This window comes from Folsomia candida, unplaced genomic scaffold, assembly GCF_002217175.1.
Source record: "Folsomia candida strain VU population unplaced genomic scaffold, ASM221717v1 Fcan01_Sc011, whole genome shotgun sequence".
Lineage (NCBI taxonomy): Eukaryota > Metazoa > Arthropoda > Collembola > Entomobryomorpha > Isotomidae > Folsomia > Folsomia candida.
This window is the reverse complement of record NW_019091203.1, coordinates 2,033,648-2,057,090: the sequence shown is the minus strand read 5'-3', so window position 1 is coordinate 2,057,090 and position 23,443 is coordinate 2,033,648. Positions and strand designations below refer to the sequence as shown.

General features: G+C 36.5%; 1 protein-coding gene across 1 annotated transcript; it reads left to right on the top strand.

Annotated features, from left to right (window-relative positions):
• Window positions 1–1,782: 1,782 nt before the first annotated feature.
• LOC110855007 (peroxidasin) lies at window positions 1,783–8,163 on the top strand. The gene is made up of 12 exons (XM_022103440.2): window positions 1,783–2,099; window positions 2,171–2,267; window positions 3,072–3,226; window positions 3,899–4,095; window positions 4,589–4,765; window positions 4,826–4,963; window positions 5,386–5,496; window positions 5,564–5,716; window positions 6,180–6,438; window positions 6,968–7,457; window positions 7,752–7,936; window positions 8,021–8,163. The coding sequence occupies exons 1-12, from the start codon at window positions 2,095–2,097 to the stop codon at window positions 8,085–8,087; spliced, it is 2,034 nt and encodes a 677-aa protein (XP_021959132.1). The 5' UTR covers window positions 1,783–2,094; the 3' UTR covers window positions 8,088–8,163.
• The last annotated feature ends 15,280 nt before the right edge of the window (window positions 8,164–23,443 follow it).

The window sequence follows — 23,443 nt, the reverse complement described above, 5'->3', positions numbered from 1 at the left end:
TCCAATCCTGTCGGATACGTATACAAGGACGTGTACGTCAACGTCATTGGTGATCGAGTTCCAGAAATCGTGCCCGATTCTGGAAATGATTTCGACGCCCCGGCCGAAATTGTGCCCGAATCCGGGAATGATTTCCTCGCCCCGGAAGATCCGACCGAATCTACGGCCTGGGTCACGTGGCTAGCTAGTGTGACGGGCTCTGTCGCGGTTCTCCTTGTCATCGCGATTTCGTAAGTTTTCGTAAGTTTTCGTCACATTTCGTGACGGGAAAAATCAAACAAAATCATGTAAATATTTGTGTACGCCTTTAAAAATAATGTTATCATTTAAAAAAAGTGAACCCCCTCTAAATAAACTGTCCTAAACCCAGAGTAACTTTGACTTGATAAAGAGTAAAGTTTACTTTGGATTTTGTAATTTAGAATTCAGAGCGCATTTACTTTTCAAAAAAGGGAACATTATTTTTAAGAGTGTACACACATTTATGTACATAATTTCTAAATTTTATCATTATTTAAATAGTGTATTCATCGTTAGACGACGACAAGGAGGGAACAATGACGCCGATGACGCAGTCAGTCAGACGGATGCGCCCCTCGCCCCGTAATTAAGCCCTGCATGTTTGAGGAAGCCGGTGCACACTATTTAAAATTGTTTACAAATTTGATGTGATTTTTTAAAAAGTTAGGTTAGTTGATACCTTTTAAAAAATATTTCTTCATTCAAAACTAATTCAAGAATTATTTGACTAATTATTATTTACATTATAAGAACATGTATTTATCCATTATTAATTTTGTATTCGTTTTATTTAGGTCAAATTCGCCTTATTAGATGGATTTCTTATTTTTCTAAATACTATTAAGCATATTTAGGGTGAAAAATGAGTAATGAATAAAATTATTCATTCACTTATTTTTCATGAATATGAAATGAACAAATATCAACTTTAATATTATAAGGAGATGACAAATGTATTTAAAAGATGTATTTATACGCTATTATTTTTGTATTTGCATAATTTCCTTGTTTTTCCCAAACTATTTTTGTACATATTTATAACTGACTAGGAATATATGACACATTTCTCTAATCATAAAATTCTGTTTAATTATATCGCATACATACAGTTGAATATCGCATTTACATACAATCGTTCCGTGGAAAAATACACACTTAAAAATCTGGCAAGGTCACATTCCTGGTATTGATTTAGTAATAACTTCCTACCGGATTGGTAGTAGTTTCTTTCTCAGTGGTAAATTTTTCCGTGCTACGACATCATTAAACGGTAGCGTCCCTTATGTAAGGCATGTACGTTCCCACGTTAGTAATGATTTTATACCAGTTTTCTAAGAGTGTGTGCATGTTATACAGATAATTGTACGCATTTATGCACCTTATCTCATAAACTAAAAAACATTTCTATTTACTTAATTGTAATTTAGTCATCCATTTAGTCGGCCATCATTATCTAGTGTAATTAACGCCCGATAAGGTAAATATACATCACATCCGGTCACACCGTGTGACTCACACGTTCCCAATTATTATTCAGTTGAATGTTTGATATGACGCTTATACACAAATATGTAAATATTACTTGGGAATCATTCATTTCTGGAATTGGAAATTAATAGTCAATCACACTTACATAGGATTATTAATTAATATTTAACCAGTTTAAAATGTGGGAAGGATTGGCAATCGTTTTTATTTATCTAATTCGACATATTTATTTATGAACATTGACACATATAAAAGGACGATTGATACGAGACACGTACAGTTGTTTATGGGTCCATCGTGATAAGATAATTTATTGATATTTAAATATTATAAATTTAAATCAAAATTTCAAAATTTCCAAAATTTAAAACTTAAATTACCATAATTCGTATCGAATCTCAACTAAATTATTGTATGCATATATAAACTTAAATACGTTCGAACAACTTTATAACTCCAAAGTATTTTAGAAACCTCCCTAAAAATTTGAAAATTCAGTTATTTAGTTTCGACCTTGAGAAGTTTAAGCGTAAGCGAAGCGATTCTAAAAATTCTGCCCTTGGCTCACACATATTTCTCAGGACCATGCGGTATGCCGGATTAAGTTAAGAAAAATATGAAAATTGTGTTTGTAACGGTTTCATAAATTAATTAATTGCAGAAATTTTATCCTCGTCACGGGAGCTTTATTGCTCTCCGCAGGATTTTCGAACAGTGCTGGGCCCAGCTTAGAAGAAATTGTTGAAAATGCTATTCATGTAAGTACTTACATAGTTATTAAGGGTATTCATGATCGTATCGTGAAACCAGTTTAATTATTAATTAATTATAAAATCACTAAAAATCACCAACTAATTGTCAATATTCTAATTAATTAGCTAATTATCTGACTTAACTAGCAATCTGAGTTTAATTACTAATTACCAATTAATTAGACAAAATATTTTCCTTCTAGTTATCAATCACTAATTAATTAGAAAAATGGCAGATTAAAAAGCTCTGTTTCAGACATACGGGCTTTCCATGTTGAATAAACTCTATGTCTGTAGCGAATGCGTCAAAATATGCAAATAAGGTGACCAGCTATAAAATTCTACGAATGTTACGATAATTCCGAGATTTTCCAAGCGTCGTAAGATTTTGTGATAGAAAATCGAGCTTCTAACTTATTTAGAAGTCCTAAGCATTAAGAGCGTAGGATTGTGCTAAACTTGGCTTGTTTATTTTTCTTCGGAAACTATTCTATGTACGATACGAAGACAAAATTGTGTTTCCCAAAATGAGGGTAACAATTTTTCAGCGTAAGGTTTGCTGATTTTTTTAAAGCTTACACATTTTTGAATTATTTTACAATGAAATGGTTGCACACCTAAATTAGAATAATCCAATCAAAACGTGTTAAATATGTATAACATGGAATCAATTGTAATCTATTTTTTAAGCTACTTTTTCGCCATTTGCGTAGGGGCCCCTAAAATATTTATGTATAGTTGTGCCACTGCGCTTATTGATTTACCTATTTTAACATTTTTAAATGATCCAAACTACTGTTACATTTTTAGGAAGCTGAAGATACCATGGAGAAGCACAGGTTAGCCACTCTTCTTCGAACCCAAGGCGACCCACCGAGTCACACTTACGTCAAATTCAACGAATTGACTGAATTCCTTGGGGAACAGAGCAACCTTAATTTGGAAACTTATGCAAACCTGTTACGGTATGAGTCAGAATTTTTAGTTGTGCGTCCATACACTCTTAAAAAGTCCTGTACGTATTGATTTAACGGTGTTAAATTTGTTCTCGCATGGTGATAAAATTAAATCGGTCCGTGAAAATTTGATACCGATATTCTTTGCCTTAAATACCAAGCTAACAATTGGGATGCAAATCATGTTCAACCCAGATTATTTTTTAACTATGTAAGTTTGATATAGTAACCCTTTAGAAACTACGTTTAGCAAGGGATTTATGTACGCAAATGCGAAAAATTTGGCAACTTTTGGGCGCCCCAAGTTCACGAAGATGCTCGGTTTTCCCGCAGATTCTGCGCTTTGTGGCAAAAGTTTCGCGCGTTTCACGAACTGTGGCGCCAAAAACTTGTTGAATTGTTCATATAGATGCGCAAGTGCCGCGCTGAACGTGGTTACTAAAGGGTTACAATTTCAAACTATGTAACATGGTCAAAAAATTTTCTGGTATGAACATGGTTTGCGTCCCAATTGTAAATATTAAATACATACTGCACAATCTTACTTATCAATGCCAATTTGGCAGAGTCATATATGTATGAATACCGCTTGGTATTATTTTAATACTGGATTTCTAAGAGTGCACCTCTCATACTAAATATGTGGTATAAATATTTATCCGGAATTAATTTCCTTTTCAGGCAAGGAGTTGATCCAGCTCTCGCCTTAAACATAGTGAGGAACCAACGCCCAGATTTCTGCACGGCGAAACTGCAGGATTGTAACCCCCTCTACAAATACAGAATGGTCAACGGCACCTGCAACAACTTAGACAATCCGATGTGGGGAGCATCATATACGGCGATGACTAGACTGCTAGCTCCCGTGTATACAGATGGTGTGTTTTTTTCTAGAAATTTAAAAATTTAAAACATTCCTCAAAATTTCCATTTTTGTCGTGAACAAGCGCAAGCGTACTTATTGCGATCGATTTGTCCGTCTGTCAGCACGATCAATCTCAAAAGAATCAAGTTTTTTTTAGTTCTGCATTACAATATCATCAGGCATCTACAAATTTGTAATAGTAAAAGGGAGTTCGTTAAATAACCTTGTAGGTCAAAGGTCACGCGGCCTCAGTGATCATGTCAAATGTCAAAAGTATCAAACTTTTTGCTCTGACACGATCTTAAACGTATACACTTCAGCGATTAAAGGATTTAACAAATAATTAGAAATTGCATCGACCTGGTGACCGCATAAACGAGGTTAAAAGTCATAAAGTGTCGAAACGTCACATTTTCTCAGGAACTGCATTCTGTTTTCGCAAGTTTGTTATATCTGTTGAATTATAAATTTGTTAAATTGTTTAAAATTTCCCTCATTCAATTCAGGCTATAACGCGCAACGGGGTGGGGATGGCGTTCAAGTTCCGTTTTCCCTGCCAAACGCCCGCCTAATTAGCTCAACCATACATACGGATTTGATCCAACCGGATCCCCGAATTACCAACATGCTACCGCAGTTTGGACAATTTGTTGATCATGACCTTTCACTAGTGCCGGAAGGAGGTTGGTGCAAAAAAGCAGTGCAAATTTCATCTGTATCACTAAAAAAAACTTCTTAAATAGATAAGCGTTGCTGCAAGGAAGTCTCACACCTGGACTGCTGGCCTATCCCAATTTATGCAAATGACTCATTCTTCTCTAACTTAGAGGAGCCCGAGAGATGCATGGATTTTACGAGATCAACAGCCTTCTGTTTTCCGAGTAATAATTTCACAAATTTAAGTGTTACATACATTACCCCGGTGTTAACCTTTTGGCTCTTCACAAAGAGAATTGTCGTTTTATGTATAAGAAATAGTTTAATTCGGGAGGGAGACTATGCTTCGTATTTTGTAATTAGACCCCTTTCTGCATAAGCTACAAAGGCACATAAGGCCGTGATTTTAATGGATATTTAGTCCATAAAGTTCTGTCCTCATTTTGAGGAATTTCTCCTACGCCAAGGAAATGCTAACTTTGAACATTTTCTTCTCAAAAATTTGAACATTTTCCAAAACAGAGTATTCTCACATTTTTGATATAAACTTGTGAATCTTTCATGTCTTTTTCAATTTTTTGTATTTAGTTAATCATAAATACTACTTATTACATACTTAATTTAAATAATGCTCCCAAAATTTTAGCCGATACCGGTGTTCGGGAACAGCTCAATTCCTTAACCTCGTACCTCGACGGGTCCAACATTTATGGTTCGGAAGAGACTCGACATGGCTTTCTTCGAGCCTACGTTAACGGTAAGATATTAGGATTAATCTAAACTAGAATTTTTAATATCAATTGAAATCGATGCCATATTTTAAGGAAAACTCCGATCAAATTCCGATAATCCGAATTTTCCTCCAACGAATAGCGAAATTGAAGACGAGTTTGGAGAAAGGCCCATCCCAATGGGGACCTTCGTCGCGGGAGATGACAGAGTCAACGAAATGCCCGGATTGCTCACCATGCACATTTGTAAGTTATTTAACAGTTACCTAGGTGCACTCTTAAAAATAATGTTACCGCTTAGAACAGTAAATGCACTCAATTCTGTATCAATTAAAGTAAAGTATTCTAAATCCACATTAACGTAAACTTAATACAGAGTGATCTTAACTCTGGATTTAGTGTATTTTACTTAAATTCGTATTCAGAGCGCATCTATGTACATTTCAAAGTGACAACATTATTTTTAAGAGTGTAACTTAAATCATCTTAACAAATGACAAACTGGGGAATGTGCAAAAAGCATGTAATCTGTGATTCATTTGAGTGTGGTGAAGGGAAAAGTATCTTATCCTTCGCATGTTAATTATATCTAACATGGGGTACCTAAATAGGTAACATCGGGGGGGGGGGGTAGGGGTCAAAATTTTATATGTATTTGCCCTTAATTAACCTTAATTATCGCCCTAACTTTTTATAAATTGTTTCACAGTATGGTTCCGAGAACATAACCGAATCGCGGACGAAATTCTGGCTCAAATGCCGCATTGGGATGATGAAAAAGTATTTCAGGAAGCGCGTCGACTCGTAATTGCGGAGTGGCAGAACGTCGTGTATGGCGAGTATCTTCCTGTCCTTCTCGGTGCCGACACGATGAATAGGTTCGGCCTCACGTTGACCGATTCCTGGTCCAGATACGAGGCCAATGTAGATGCCACAATTTTCCACGCGTTTGCAGATGCGGCGTACAGGTATGATATGAGTCTATCAGAAATGTGGGAATATTGACAAAATTAAGAGTTTTGATGTCCGAGCAAAAATCATCGTGCCGAATTCTGCAAAGCATGAAGTAAATCACGCTCTGTAAAAATTTTGTTACATTATTTTAAAGGACATTTTATCTGATTTTATTCTGCGGAAGAGTGCGAGCCTAATTATGTAGGTTTCTTCAGAAATCGCTCGACATAACGTTTTTGTGGAGAAAATTGAACCAAATTTTTCAGAATATTGGGAAAGTTTCATACATAAACCTTTTACGCAAGAAATTTTTGCAGAAATCGCGCTAAATCTCGAGAAAATTGGGCCAAATTTTTGTAGAGAATTTGGTCAAACTTCTGCTCGACATGCTGTTAAACTTTTTACTCGGGCTTGAAATATTCCATCTATTTTGACAATGACTCATTGTCAATGAGTACGACCAGGGGATACGTTCGCCAAAATAATTCATGCCACGTATTTTCTGAAATATTAAACTAATTTTTGAACGAAAATGAATTTCAGATTTGGTCACACCTTCATCAACGGGATAATTCAAACCTTCCGCGGCCTTGGAGACGGCCATGGATCGTACCGGATCCGACACAACTTCTTTGTCGATACGCAAGTCGTGCAGGACGGTGGGAAAGGGTACAACTATATTTTGAATGGGCTTTTAATTCAAAATGCTCAAACCGGTGATCCCTTCGTTACCGAGGATTTGACAAATCACCTCCTTCAAGAGCCAAGCCATGCATTCGGATCGGATTTAATTGCACGAAATTTACAGCGTGGGAGAGACCATGGGCTTCCGGCTTATATGGAATTCAGAAAAATTTGCGGGTTAGATACGATCGACACGTGGACTGTAAAACCGGACCAAATTAGTGAAGAAACTTGGGCGAAGTTTGAATCTTTGTTTGAAAATCCGGACCAAATTGACCTTTTTACGGGGGGAATTGTCGAAATTCCGGAGGGAGATGCGTTAACCGGACCAACTTTTAACTGTTTGAAGGTGAGGAACAGAGTTTCGTTTTAGGCCGGTTTTCTACATTTCTTGAACGAAAAGTAGGAAATGCAGGGTGCAAGAAATTGGGAGATAGTGCAAGAAATGTGCGCCCTTTAGCGACACCACGTATGAAAAATCGTATTTCTTGCAGGTCAAAATTGCTGAAACCACTTTTTCGCAGTTAGTTCTTGTTTCTTTCCTATTCAAGTGCTTGAATAGGAAAATTTTTCAAAATTTCTTAGTGGAAATGTTTTTTTAAGTGCAAAATTTTTAAATATTTGTAACTTTATGTTCAAACAGGCAATGCAATTTAAACTCCTTAAAGATGGTGACCGATTTTTCTTCACGCATGGAAACGGTGGTCCCGGGGCTTTCTGGGAGTATCAAATTCAACACTTGAGAAAACGCACGTTTGGAGATATTATTTGCGAAAATAGTGGAATCGCACAAACCCAACAGAACGTTTTCCTAACTGGAATTGGGCCGTAAGTTGGAAATATTTCAAATTCTCTTACACTTGTCGCTTTTTAAATCTAATTACACGGTTTGGTTTATTATTATGCTTCCAGAAATATGTGGGTGTCCTGCAATTCTTCGGAAAGAGCTCGACTGGATGTTACACTATTTATTAATTAACTGGTGGAATTTGCATAATTTAAAGAAATATGTACCTTAAATATTTATGACTATTAAATAAATTCGAAGAAACAAATGCTGCTGGGTTATTTACATATTTCGTTCGAAACATTTATATTATTAAATTCGTCGTAAAGGGGCTACAAAATCATTTTAGTATAGTCATAAACTTTTCGATATTTCAGAACCTTTTACTTCATACATATGTATGGGCATTACTGCCAGTTTTCAGTTTTCGCTAAGAAATATTTCCTCGGACAAAAATATAATGAACCAAAATTGCATGTTTCCAAATTGCAATAATTTTAGTAAATATTTAAATATGTATATTAAAATTAGGTATGCATCATAATCTCAAAGTTTTAGTAGCCTTGGTCCGATCTAACTTCAACCAGCAAGAATCAGCTTACTTATGGAATAGAATTATATTCGCAACGAAAACATTCACTTCATATAGTCTCAAAGTTCCCAAAATTTTACAGCATATAATTAGTAACATTAACAGCCATATTTTGAGCAGTTCCAAGCATTTTACGTGAATCAGGTTATAATTGGGGGCATTAAGTACATATTTAGCTAATCGAGAACTTGCCAGAAAAAGGCAAGTTGATGTATTCTGCACCATTGGAATACAGTCGCAAATAATGTGCTTTCAAATGCAAAATGAGAAGCTTTTTTTTAGGATTTCGTTCTGCACAAAGTTTAGTAACTCGTAGAAGCATTAAATATTTATTTCGAACGAGATGGTTCGAAATCCTTGTGGTTTAATTCACGCAATCATTTAATTGACGGAAAATTAAGCTCTGTTTGTCATGTATTTAGTTGCAAATGCGCAGTTTGAGACAGTTGCAAAATTACGTGTAATAACGTCTTGATAAATTAAACAATTCAAACTCATGAAATTCGAAGTTTTAGTTGGGCGTTCAAAAAGGAGAATATGCCATTATGTGATTATCCACATCCTAAATAATCGGGCTTTTCTGCAAGGAGTTAAAGTTGCTCACCATAATTCGAACATGTTCCCTGTTATTTAGCCACTACTTAATTTGTTCCTGTCACAAAACAACGTTTAAAGCTTATCAAGATGGCTAGTATCTTAGCTAACGCTTAATAAACTCTTGGAGAAATTATTGACACGTCCAAGAAACTCCGCAGTAATCTACTCTCGCAGTTTAATAATTTCATATCAGGAACTCAGCTTGTCATAAATTCGTTAATTTATGGCAGTAAAAAACTTTAGTGAATTGTCCTGCCAGGACATTGGCTGAACAATTACTGAATTGACAACTTATTTATTGGACGAGTTAATATACATAACTCTTCTCATTGGATATTTATATTTTAGAACTTATTTACATACATAGTGCAGTCTAACTGACAATGGAGGTCTCCCAACGTATGCTCACAGATTTGAACGAAATTAGTGTCAATCGATCACAAATATAATTAGTATGAAATTTGCAAATGGAACTATCTGCCAATGCGCAGGTTTGGCGGAGATATTTGCATAGAAATCGGAGAAAACGCACCAAAAGGCAGGCATATTTTTCATTTTCCAAATTTCCTGCGCATTTTTTTCTGCTTTGAATGCACATATCTCCGCCAAACCTGCGCATTGGCAGATAGTTCCATTTGCAAATTTCATACTAATTATACTTGTGATCGATTGACACTAATTTCGTCCAAATCTGTGAGCATACGTTGGGAGACCTCCATTGTGAGTTATTTTAAATACTATATGTTAAACAAAAGAATTAAATATTTATTCATATTTATCCTTGCATTATTGCTTGAATCTACACCTAACAAAACTGATTACAAAGAATTTTCATGCAACGGTGCAAACAAAATGTTGTTCCCACGTTGTAGAGATCTGCTTCTCCTAATGTTGCTCACAACCACGTTTAGCCTCATTAGCCCGATAGTAGTACAAACCGAGAGGAAATATCAAGTAGAAACTCATGATAAGGCTGCCGAGTACCTTCACCCTTTTGAAAACTGCACAACAATGATTTTCACTTCAAAAAATGCCTCCTGGAGCTCCCTCACTAACCCCACGCTTGGACCAATTGTCCTACTTAATTACGAGGGGCATAGCTCGGGGGGGGAGTACCCCAAATCTATCACAAATTTATTCCCCATCGGCGACGCAATCCAGTTCAACATTGCTGGGCAACGTTTGCGATTCTACCAGAAAAAATTGAATACTTCGCAGGAGATCAATATTTCATGGTCCTACCTGGCTTCATTGAGTCGAGTTGGGCGTTCCAGTATTTCGTATGGGTTACAACAATTAAAAACGAAATTAAAAAATACATGACCAACTATGTCGTTTTGTACAATCTTGGCTTACGAGAAGTTTTAATTGTGGATTTAAATAATTTAATGGAGGAGAGTGCACTGCTATCAATGGACTATTATAATATGTACCACATTAAGACACCCCCGCTCGAAGTTGACCGCTCTGATGCTTGGTACACTATAATTTGTTCAGCATTCAATTGTTTAGATAAGTTTAGCGTAATAAGCAAAAATGTGTCCAAATTAAACAAATATTTTTGGTCGAATCGGAGATTTATCAAAAGTATTGGTTACAGTTCTGGTCATATTTATCCTTCCCATCGTATGTATCGTAGAATAGCGAATGAAAACACCCTAAATGGTTTCATAGAATTTCTGATTTTGCAAGACGTTTTGATACCCAAGTCAGCGAGTTTGACGCCATTACATTTAATTCCATCGATAAGGCACCTCGGTCAACGGATACATCAAAACAGAATGTTTTCGTTTATTCCCTACGGGTTCAAACCTACAGCTTTGTAGGGTTGCCGCGGGTAGCGAAAATGCTACCCGTTACCCGACCCGCTACCCGCAGCACAACTACCCGTACCCGCACGGGTACCCGTGCGGGTACCAGTTACCCGCTACGCGTAATGAAAATTGATTTAAAACCTAACCAGCCTTAAGAATAAATTTCATTTAATTAATTGGCTCATTTGGGTTGATATGTAATTTCAGATAATGCTACGCAAGTAACGAATGCCGTTAATTGCTATGGGAATATCCGCAGTTGTTCTGAAACCAAACTTTTTGACTTGCAATGGAACGTTTTTCAAACTACATCGGGATTTCTTAACGAATGATATCAAAAAATCAAGTTAAAAATTAGGAATTATCACTAATCTTTCCCTTGAATAGCCCGTAGGAAACTATTTGGATCAGAGTTCAAAGTCCACCATGATTTTCGTCCAGTGGAGGAATAAGATGCTGAACATTTACTTAAAAATCGAACTTTGCCTCCAATATTTTTCTTTAAAGTGGACATTCAACGGAAAGTATCATGTGATTCCTAATTTTTGGCTTGACTTTTTAATATACTCTCTAGATAATCTTGGTGTAGCTTGAAGAAAGGTTCAACTTTTAGTTTGATTTTTTTTGAAATTTTGATTTAAATTTAAGTTTTCATTTTAAAAATATCTACAAATAAAATTTTAGCCTTCAATCGGATTCAGGTTTTTCATCTTCAACGAACAAATTAAAATCTCGTCAGTCTTACACAAATAAATAAATACAAAATAAATACAAATAAATACATAAATAAATACAAGTCAAATTGTTACTCAGATTTTAGAGCAGGCAAATTTTACTTGAGAAACAATAATTTCATTTTAGGGACGTGAAAAGCATATCAGGCTGCCATAGGCTTCCGTGGCTTCCGAAAAGACACGCACGCTATAAACCCTAGTTGCTGGAAAATAGCAAATTTTGAAATAGATAAATAATAAATTGACGCTTTTGTTGGTAAATGGACTAACTTGCTGCTAGCTTTCTTTGTGAACTGATATATGTCGAGAATTAAATAAAAACAGAACTACCCGTTACCCGTGCGGGTAGTTCTCGCTACCCGCAGAAAACGGGTACCCGCAAGAATCGTGCGGGTATGCGGGTAACGGGTACCCGACCCGTTACCCGCGGCAACCCTACAGCTTTGTATAGTGTTACTACGTCAAATCAAGATTTGACATTGTATCAGCGCTAACTAGTCCGTTTGATAGCGAAAGCTGGAAATATCTTGCAACGAGCTTCTCAATAGTGCTTGTAATTTTGATTATAGTGCACAGAAAAGTTGATTCGGATGGTGTCTTTGCTCTGGTTGGAATTTTCCTAGAAAATTCAATCCTCTCATCTCGAACTATATACGAGGTTGAAATTCGACACAAAAAATATCAACTGACCGGACTGTACGAGATTCTTGCAGTCTGGATGCTTTTTGTAGGAACTGTGTTAACAAATGCGTACACAAGTTGTTTCACGATGGAAATGATAATCCCAATGAAATACCAATCTCCATGGAAGAGTGTGATGAGAGTAGAGGATATTCGAATTCTGATGCCGTTTTTCCTTCTGGGCGACCGTGAATCGATACCTCGTACTGATTATCAAGAATACTTCTCTTTCTACCTCGAACTTGTAATTCTATTTAACAAATTAACAAAACAAAATACGGAATACAAACGTTTCGTTAAGTACACGAAAGTGGCCAGAACTTTGTTGGAGACTCTGGTATATCATTTTGGCTTTAATGAGAATCCAGGACAACAGCTACAACAACAATTCAACAGGACAGGAAGGAGGGCATTTGATGGTTATTTGCCAAATGCTACACAGCCGCCCCCATATGATAAGTCTGCATTGCGAGATTTCCCTATTCAACCAGTAAAATATGATGAGCAAGACAGTTACGAAATTGTGAAAAGTTTGTCGAGTTGTAAAAAAGTTGCTTTGATAGACACGAAGGAAAGAATTGCCAAAATTACCGATTTTCTAAATGATAATGTAGAAAAGATAGCGTATATGAGTAGAGATGATGACTTTTTTACTTCGTCAATTGGTTGGATGATGATTCCCGTTAGAGAAAGTTATGGAGGGAAACGCTTAAGAGTTATGATATCTTCGGGGATTTTGGCGCATTGGGTATCTCAGTATAAGATTTGGAAACCTGATGAGTCACTGGACTATTACTCTAATTGGACGCACCCTAGGATCGAGGCAGTTTCGAAATTGGATTTCAGTTCTAAGATAGTGACGGCTTTCTACGTTTGGGGAATTTGCTTAATAATTTGTTTCTTAATTTTGTTTGGCGAGATTACGAGGTATATATTGTCGGTGCGATTTGCTTATTGGATTCGTAAATTAAATTATGTACTTTTTAATGCAGTTATGGTAATAATGCATAGTTAAAACTATATAGATTTTGATTTGGTAGAAATGTAGAAATGTATAGTTATTTTCTGTTGTCATGAGTATGTACCTAATGTGCGCAGAACACGTGCGCCAAGTTCTGAATTTATAACTGTACAAATGCCGGAGCCAACTGTGACTTGTGTTTAGTCGCTTAATTTTTAGCTATAGGTTGGGCTTCTGGGAACATCGTGTCCAGCTATCCACGTATGTACGAGGGGGGGACAAAAAGTAATCGGCCTCGCCTTGAAGGGGGGTCATTTTGCCCAACTTTTTCTGTTGGAGTGAAAGATAAACGCATATGTATCTTAGATCTCATAGCTTAAAAATTCACGGTCACGGCCGAGTCGGGGAGATCGTCTGATGTGCTCAAAAACAGCGAAACGGACAAAACCGGTAAAATTTAGCCCAGGTTTGATACGTTTATTTAGACCTTCAAGACGGAGACGTGTGCGAGACGTGGTGGTGTGAGGTTGCTCTATCTTCAACTCTCCTCGACTGTATAAGTGGGCGTATTTAATTAGTTAAGAAATTAATCACTGTTTGAAAATTCTGTAATTGCTATCTTGTCGATAATGTACTACGAAACTATTTGTACATTTCCAACTGTGTTATCAATTTTGGACTTGAGATTTTCATAAAAACTGGTGAGAAATGTATCCCATTAAAAACTGTTAATACGTTGAATATTTATGTATCTTTATAACTGCACTCGAAAATTGTTATCAAATTGTTGTATTGTGAAAAACTGTTGTCAACTACGTCGCATCACTTCAATCTTCCCTGGCTGCCGTCCTACAAACTGCGATAGATTTTTGGGTGTGGCGGGGATAGGGACGCCTTGCCTTCCACACCTCGACCTTGAGGGGACGCCCAATGGGTCACCCGCTGGGAACCATCGGGTCTCTGGGGACGCCTGGTCGCACCCATGGAACCTGGCATGCATCATTTCTGTCGGAAGCTGGGGGTGGATCATTCTCTGCTGGGATTCTGACCTCACCATGTCTGGAATGTGCAACCTAACACCGTCTGAATAACGCCTACCCCTACGTAGCTACCTAACCTACATGAATATGTATTCTTGCAAAATGTGATTTGTACCGACATTATGAGCAACTTCGCATCACCACGTCACTTCGTTGAGAATAAGAATTGGACTTTAGCTATAATTAAAGCACACGTCTCCGGTTACGCTGTTGTATATTACGTTGTACTGTTATAACATTTAAGATCTCGTAACTGTACGTAAGATTGTGATATGAAACTTGACGTAACGATATGTAACTTGTTTATCATGTAATTGAATTGATCAACCACTGAATGTAACTTTATAGGCGTTTGCCTGAAAAAGTTCAAGAAATAAACTGAATACATACATACATACATACCTTCAAGACGGAAACATGTACTACTTTTGAATTTAATCACTGGGTAATGAACCTAGGTTCATTGTTATGACCTTGAAATTAGAAAAAACAAATATTGGAAGCACCGCCCCACAAAGGAGTTAACCGGGAACAGAAATTGCTATGATGGCTTTAGCCACTGGTTTTGGGACTTCGAAGAACTTCTGCTTATGGACGCTTCGGCTACCAAAACGTTGATATCTGGTGCCTGTTATACCTCAGTTTTGAATTTTTAACCCAAGCTGTTGTAGAGAAAAGACGAGAACAAAAATCACGTCGCTCACGAAAACGCTGACGACTAATATTTAGGAAAAACTTTAAACATTCGAAGGGTGCCATTTTAAACCAAAAAATATCAACATTATTTCATATCCCTTACAGTCCACACCTGGCCTCTAGTAACTGCTGTATATTTCGAAATTTTCAAAAAAACCTCAGGGGGAGGAGATTTCGACGATTGATGAGGTGAAAACAGCGTTTTTGATTTTTTTTCGAAAAGTATTCATAAAATCGGGATAGCATATTTGAAATTTAGCGGACCAATTGTGTTGACCTCGCAGGGTACTACATTTACAAGTAGTAAGGCAAGTACCCCAAATTTATTACCGTATCATGGCGAGGCCGATTACTTATTTTCCCCCCTCGTACATACATACTTCTTGCAGGCTCACAAGAACAAGCAATCAACAAGATTATTATCAATTTGATACATTTTACATGAAGCAGCTTGAGAATGGTGGCATTATTTAAGAATTGATAAGATCAGAACAAGACACATTTATAGCTATTTAATTGTACATTGGTGAGACCGAACGAGACTTTTTGATAAGAATTAATGAACACCAAAACGATATTAGAAGAGCCAGTATAACTTCTCCTGTTGCACTACACATGCTGGAAAACAATCACGAATTAGACACAACATCCTTCCGTCTCATAGTTCCTGAACACCGGAAATTCTTTCGCAAATTTAAAGAATCCCTCTACATAAAGAAAATGGACAACAAAATGAACGTTTCCAAAGGCATTAACATCAACCCGATATGGTGCGCAACACGCACTTATTAAATTTTTTATAAATTACGTCCAGTAACCAAGTAGCAAAATGTATAACAGATTATCATATTTTTAAAAAATAAGCAATGATTGTGATTTCCAAAATCTTTGTACATGCCTGATGAAGATGACTGTGGGTCACTGAAAGCTAGCAATTTTTCAATAAATCAAGTATTATCCTCGAAAACCGCAGAGATGTCTACTAATAACTAACATAATATTTAAGGGTTTCATCCTTCCGTGCATAAAATTTATCTTGGCTGCATCTCTTCAAAGCGTACCATGTAATTGCGGCTTTATTAAGTAGCTTCAGCTACTTTATGTGAAGACTTTGTCTGTCTGTCTGTCTGTCTGTCTGTCTGTCTGTCTGTCCGTCTGTCTGTCAGCAGGATATCAGGAGAACGGATCGAGATAATCGAAATCGGTTTTCGCCATCATACATAGGACCCCAGGGGGAGGATCCTATCAACTTTTGGGGGCAACCGGACCACACCCCCTTTGGCGACAGGGGGTGTGGTCGGGGCAAAATGAGATTTTTAGTGCAATTTAATCTATAGGTGAAATAGAGTAAAATTATGTGTTCCGGAGTTGTGCCACACCCCCTCGGCGCCAGGGGGTGTGGTTGGGGCAAAATGAGATTTTTAGTGCAATGTAATCTATGGGTAAAATTAGGTGAAATTGAGTGAAATTAAATGAAATTAAGTGAAATTAAGTGAAATTAAGTGCTTCCCCGATTGTGCCACACCCCCTCGGCCCCAGGGGGTGTGGTTGGGGCAAAATGAGATTTTTAGTGCAATTTATTCTATGGGTGAAATAGAGTAAAATTATGTGTTCCGGAGTTGTGCCACACCCCCTCGGCGCCAGGGGGTGTGGTTGGGGCAAAATGAGATTTTTAGTGCAATGTAATCTATGGGTAAAATTAGGTGAAATTGAGTGAAATTAAATGAAATTAAGTGAAATTAAGTGAAATTAAGTGCTTCCCCGATTGTGCCACACCCCCTCGGCCCCAGGGGGTGTGGTTGGGGCAAAATGAGATTTTTAGTGCAATTTATTCTATGGGTAAAATTAAGTGAAATTGAGTGAAATTAAATGAAATTAAGTGAAATTAAGTGAAATTGAGTGTTTCCCCGATTTTGCCGCACCCCTTCGGCGCCAGCGGGCCACCCCAAAAACCCACAAAAACCCCAAAAACCCCAACCCACAAAAACCCGGGGTAGCGAACCCTGCACACGTGTAGCATAATTTACATATAATAATAGCATAATGTTGTGCTTGCTATGCCTTAAATATTAAAGGTAACTAAATAAAAGTTCTCATAAATTAGTTTAAATTGGGCATCCAGAAATCTGATGTGTTATTATGTTATTATCCACGTGCAACATTTGCACATATATGTACATATTTAATGTCTCTAACACGTGGAGTTAAAATTTGCGGATCGAAGTTTGAGCCTATTTCCTGTTATCTACACACATGGATACTACCCACACGCTCCACAGTAGCTTGTTGTATAACAAATTCATATCTAATTGGAAGTTAATTGGAAGTAATAAAAAAGTTTAGTAAACATTTTGGCCATTCTGGAAAGAGTACAGAATTTTTTGCTTTTATGTACTCTCAAAAAATTTGCGCAGAACATACTTTCAAATAATCCTTCAATTAGTCGCTAAGGAATTTATGTATCTATATATATTCATTCTTACCACTCCGCGTTGATAGTTCCAAGTTGTCTCTAATGGTATAAATAACCTCAAAAAACGAGCAGTTCCATGTTGTCAAAAATATTGAAGATACACGATTTACCGATATTTCCAATTTCATATCGGGCAACAAATATTTTTTATTTGTTGTATATTAATTAGCTTAGAGTTTGTTGAATATCCCATATACTGTTGACTAAACTAATTAAGCAGGAAATAGTTCAAATTTAAATTCTTCAAAGATTTTGCGGAACAACGGAACAATGTCATTCCTACGTATTTGTCGTCTGATTCTCCAACTTGTAATAAATGTTGCCACATTTGGAAACATTACCCCAATAGCGAGACAAGCAGTGAGACAGAACCAGGCAGAAATTCATGCTAAGGCTGCCGAATACCTTCACCCTTTTGAAAACTGTACGACAATGATTTTCACTCCACACAACATCTCCTGGAGCTCCCTCAATAAACCTACACTTGGACCAATTGTCCTACTTAAATACGAAGGTTATAACGGGTGGAGAGCGCCACCGATTTTTCGCAAATTTTATCTCCATCGCCGACGCAATCCCGTCCAACATTGCTGGGCAACATTTGCAATTCTTCCTGAACAAAGTGAACACTTCGAGTCAGATATGTATTTCATGCTTCAACCTTGCTTCATTGGGGCGCATTGGTCGTTCCAATATTTCATTTGGATTACAAAATCAAAAGGCGAGGTTCAAAGTCACTTGGTAGACTTTCTCGTTTTAGTTTATCTTGGCTTACGGGAGGTTATAATAGTGGATGTGAATAATTTGATTCAGGAGAGCGCTCTGCTGCGGATGGAATATTATAATATGTACTACCTTAAGACACCCCCAGTCGGAACCTATCGCTCTGACTTGTGGTACACAATAGAATGTTGGCCATTTAGTTGTTTAGATGAGTTGACCGTAATAAGTAAAAATGCGTCCAAACTAAACAAGTATTTTTGGATGGATGCCAGATTTAGTCAAATTATAAACGCAGTAGGTAACGTCTCTGGTCAAATTAATCCCTCCTGCCATATGTATTGTAGAATTGCGAATCAAACCACGTTGAATGGTTTTCTAGAATTTTTGATTTTACAAGACGTCGTGGTATCTGGATTAGCTAATTTTACGCGGTTATACTACATCCCCTCGATCAGACCACTTCGTGAAGATCAAGACCCTGTGTTTTCCTTCCTACTTTATGGAGTTCAGACATACAGTTTTGTATCGTGTTACAACGTCAAATCAAAAATCTACATAGTATCAGCGCTAACAAGTCCGTTTGATAGAAAAAGCTGGACATATATGGCAACGAGCTTCGGTATAGTGCTCATAATTTTGACTGTGGTACATAGAAAAGTTGATTCGGACGGTGTGTTCATTCTGGTTGGCATTTTCCTAGAAAATTCAATCATCTCTTCTCGAACTATTTACGAAGCTGAAATTCGAAGTGAGAAACACCACCTGATCGGACTGTATGCAATTCTTGCAGTCTGGATGCTTTTCGCTGGAACGGTTTTAACTAACGCGTACTCAAGTTGTTTCACGATGGAAATGATCATACCCATGAAGTACCAGTCTCCTTGGGACAGCATAATCGATGTCGAAGGGATTCACATCCTGATGCCGTTTTTCCTCATGACTGACCTTGAAGCCATCGGTCCCAGTATTTCTGATTATACACGGTATTTCGAATTCTATTTAGAAATTTACTTACGGTTTAACGAATTAATAAGACATGGTTCAAAATACAAACGCATCGAACAACACAAGAAAACAGTTAAACGTTTTTTTGAATCTCTCAAATATCATTTTGAGGAAGGTGAGAATTCAGGGAAATTTACAAGTAGCTCACCACCATATGACAAAAGTGCATTACAGGATTACCCCATACAGCCTGTAGAATATGACGCAGAAGATAGTTATGGCATCGTGAAGAGCTTGACGAGTTGTAAAAGAGTTGCTTTAATGGACACAAAAGAGAATATTGATAAAATAACCTCTTTTCTAAATGATAATGTTGAAAAGATAGCGTACAGGAGTGTAGATGATGACTTCTTCTTTAGTTCGTCGTCTGTAGGTTGGAAGATGCCTCCCGTTAGAGAAAGTTATGGTGAGAAACAGTTAAAAGTAATGATATCGTCGGGGATTTTGGCGCACTGGGAATCTCTTTATAAGTTATGGAAACCTGCGAAGCTACTGGACTATTATGCTAATTGGACGCATCCAAGGGTTGAAGCAGTTTCGAAATTGGATCTTGGTTCTAAGATCGTAACAGGTTTCTACGTTTGGGGAATTGCCTTAGTAATTTGCATGTTAACTTTCTTTGGTGAAATTACGAGGTATATACTGTCGGTGAGGTTTAACCATTGGACAGAGAAATTATTTGTTTGTAAATTAAAGTCATAGAAATACATATTTACATATATACTTGCCATTCTGCTAAGGAAGAGAAGCCCTAGACATGCCCCTCTCAAACCCGGACGTCCTTGAAATATTAAGCTTCCCTAGGTAAGTGTATTAATTAAAGTCCGAAAGTGGTTTTAGTCCATCGCCACATTTACGCCCACTCAATCGGTTGAAGACCACAAAAATTGCTATGTTCATACATAAATCCGTCAAAGATCCAATTTTGCTCGAATATTGATAAAAGTAGCATTTTTGTGATCCCAGATGTTTGTATGATCATCTCCAGTAACAATCTCAACTTTTTTGCAATTTACCAAATTTTATGACATTTTACTGCTGATGACTTATTCGAAAAGAATTTCAAAAAAGTTCTATCTACTGGATAATATCTAATGGATATGATAACACTAGTATCTGGGATCGAGAAAATGTAAATTTAACCAAAATCCGACCGAAATGAGGTTTTTTCGAGCTTTTGTCACCTTTAATGGGGTGTGGCGGACGCAAATGGAATCAAACCACTTCAGAGTTTTCAGACTCATAGGCTACTCCAACATATGCAAAGGACTTCAAGACTTGAAAGGGACATGTGGAGAGCCTCCCCCTTCGTGCACACCAACCAACTAAACCATGTAATCGTCCACATACGTATGAAATAAATTAAAATCATTATTTTTTAAACAATTTAAATAATTCTTGGAGAATACCGTCATGAATCATAATGAATTAAATCAATCTAGATATTTCACAATATAATCAATTTTCTACGCGTAAGCGGCTTATGATATAGTTTACTGTTTACTGTTTACTGTAGTTTATTCAAGTGTCGCGAATCATCAGTTATACACTGCTTTTCAGATCAAGACACAATAATAAAAATTTGTACTAATCTACATATAACTATATATAAATTTGTTGTCATAATATTATAATTATAAATTGTTAACCTCTGGTCCATTGTGATTTATTTGACCAGTTACAAACTCACGTGCATTTGATTGAAACAATCCGTAGAACATGTTGCATAATTCCCAGTCTTTAGGTAAAGTATTCCATAAACAGTATCTTCTAAACAATGTTGAACGCTTAAATACTTCTGTTCTATGGGTCGGGGCGCACATATTCGGGCGCTTGTTGTTCAACGTTCTCTCGGAGAAAATTAATTTGTTACTTTTGTACATCTTATACGCGTTCTTTAATAGTACGTATTTCGATCGCTGTTCAACCGTAAGCATTTTGTTATCATTCCTGATTTTTTGAATATCGATATTTTTCCGCAGACTTTTTAAAGTGATTTTCTTTGTTGATCGTAATTTTGCGAGCTTAGGATAATAATAACTTAAGAGGAAGTTGTCAATGACTTCCTGAATCTTGCAAAGTGACAGGGATGTCTGTACCGTCCATATGTCAATACAGTAATCAATAACCGAATGTACCTGAGTGTTAATAATTACACGCATTGCCTGCTCACTAATTGAGCGTTTTAGACCATGCAGGATTTTTATCCGTTGACAGACTTTTGAAAATACAGTTTCATAATGTAATTTAAAATTTAAACTAGGGTCAAGAGTTATTCCTAGATATTTAAACGACGTAACTCGCTCTATAATGTGATCGTTAACAATTATCGGTTTAACATCGCCCTTTATCGGTACTCTTTCATTGTGGAAGTACATACACTTAGTTTTGTCATAATTAATATTCAGATCATTTTCAATACACCACTCACTAAATTTGTTAAAGCAGTTTTGTAGTTCTTGTACAATGTTATCAATGTTATCCGATCCTACATAAATTATGACGTCATCTGCATAGCATAAAAAGTTAATAACAATGGCTAATTTTACATCATTTAAAAAAGCCGAGAAGCAAATTGAGCCCAAAATACTACCCTGTCCAACACCATTATTCGTACAGTAGTATTCGTCATCATTATTAAATTTAAAAGTTCTCGAGTCTAAGTTGTTAAAAATTAAATTTACTAATTGCTTGCTTAAATTAAATTGTTGGGCCATCTTCCTAGTTAGTTTGTCGTGAGAAATGCTGGAGAAAGCGTCTTTTAGATCAATAAATATAGCTCCAACTTTCCCATTCTTTTTATCAATTTCACTATATACATACGTGGTGAATTCTTCTATAGCGGAGTGACACGACCGATTGTTGCGATATGCATGTTGTTCGTTAATTAACACGTTTTCAACTCTGTCTTTCATTCTGTGGTACAAAAACCTTTCAAATATTTTGGAATACGCATTGAGAAGCACAATTGGTCGATAACTCTTGGCAATATTTCGACTGCCTTTACCTTTGTAAATGGGTACAATAGTTGATGTTTTAAAAATAGTAGGTACATACATAGTTCCAAGTATGAAACTGAATAATACTGTTAATTGAGCACTAAAAGGTAAAGTACATTTCTTCATAAGCCATACTGGTACATACTTGTTATCATTCTTGTTCTTATTCTTAGTTTCTGCAATCATTTGAGATACAGTATCAACATTAATTTGTAATTGTTCATCATTATCATTATTTAGTGTTTCAATATAGTTACGTGTTTCAATATTGCTTACTAAAGTGATAAATGATATAATACGATGTGTCCCCCCCCCAAGGTAGATGCCTCGTGACCGACTCAACATCATCAAGCGGCTTTTCCTCTATTAACTTTATAGTTCTCGACAGGGTTCGTTAGGGGGGTCAATCGACCCAGCGCTCACACATAGGGCTTATCAAGGCGATATCTATGAGCATTGCTTCTTCAACTCTCCCTTAAAAGTTTTATATTTCGGTCACATATATCGATTTCAAAGTGTATTTAAAATTAATATTTAACCCACTTCTGCTTAGCGAATAACTGAATATTAATTGATATTATGATATCCCATTCAAGTCTGCAAATTTTTATACCAAAAACTCTAAATCCGAAATAAACCTGTAAGGGTTACTTAATGACATAATTTTGAAACCACTCCTTAAACCTTAACCTAACCTAACCAAAGTTAACGTCTTATCCACCATGACATTTGTCAACTTACCTACATAGCTCTGTAGGTAAGTTTGGTAAAAATTGTCTTCACGTATGCTGCCATTCTATGGGAATTTTCAATCGGACAGATGCTATTTTTTATAATCGTGTGCAACTGTTTATTAGGCTTATTTTCTGACATATCGGAGAATATTTTTCTATAGTCTTGAAGAGCACAATTTGCTAGAGATATCCACATAATTAAGAACTTCCATACAACTTTTGTTGATGGCTGGAATGTAAACCTTAGTGACTGCATCACTTCGTAATATTATCTATTTGCATCTCCAGAGGTCGCACAGTCTTGTGAGGATACATATTTTTTCTATGCTACATAGTATTCCGTCAGGACAATCTTAATTATTTGATTTGTAACTTAATGCTGAAATATAATATCTATGTCAAATTATAACACCGACACATACAATCAAATATTTGCATAACCGATTTTCAATATGACATGAGCTAGGTACGCATTAGCAAATATATGGACGTGACAAAT

Excerpts from the sequence above, each read along its gene's own strand:
- LOC110855007 (XM_022103440.2), top strand. Across the intron at positions 4,096-4,588 it reads AGCTCCCGTGTATACAGATG|GCTATAACGCGCAACGGGGT; the intron begins GTGTGTTTTTTT and ends CATTCAATTCAG. Across the intron at positions 7,937-8,020 it reads TTCCTAACTGGAATTGGGCC|AAATATGTGGGTGTCCTGCA; the intron begins GTAAGTTGGAAA and ends TTATGCTTCCAG.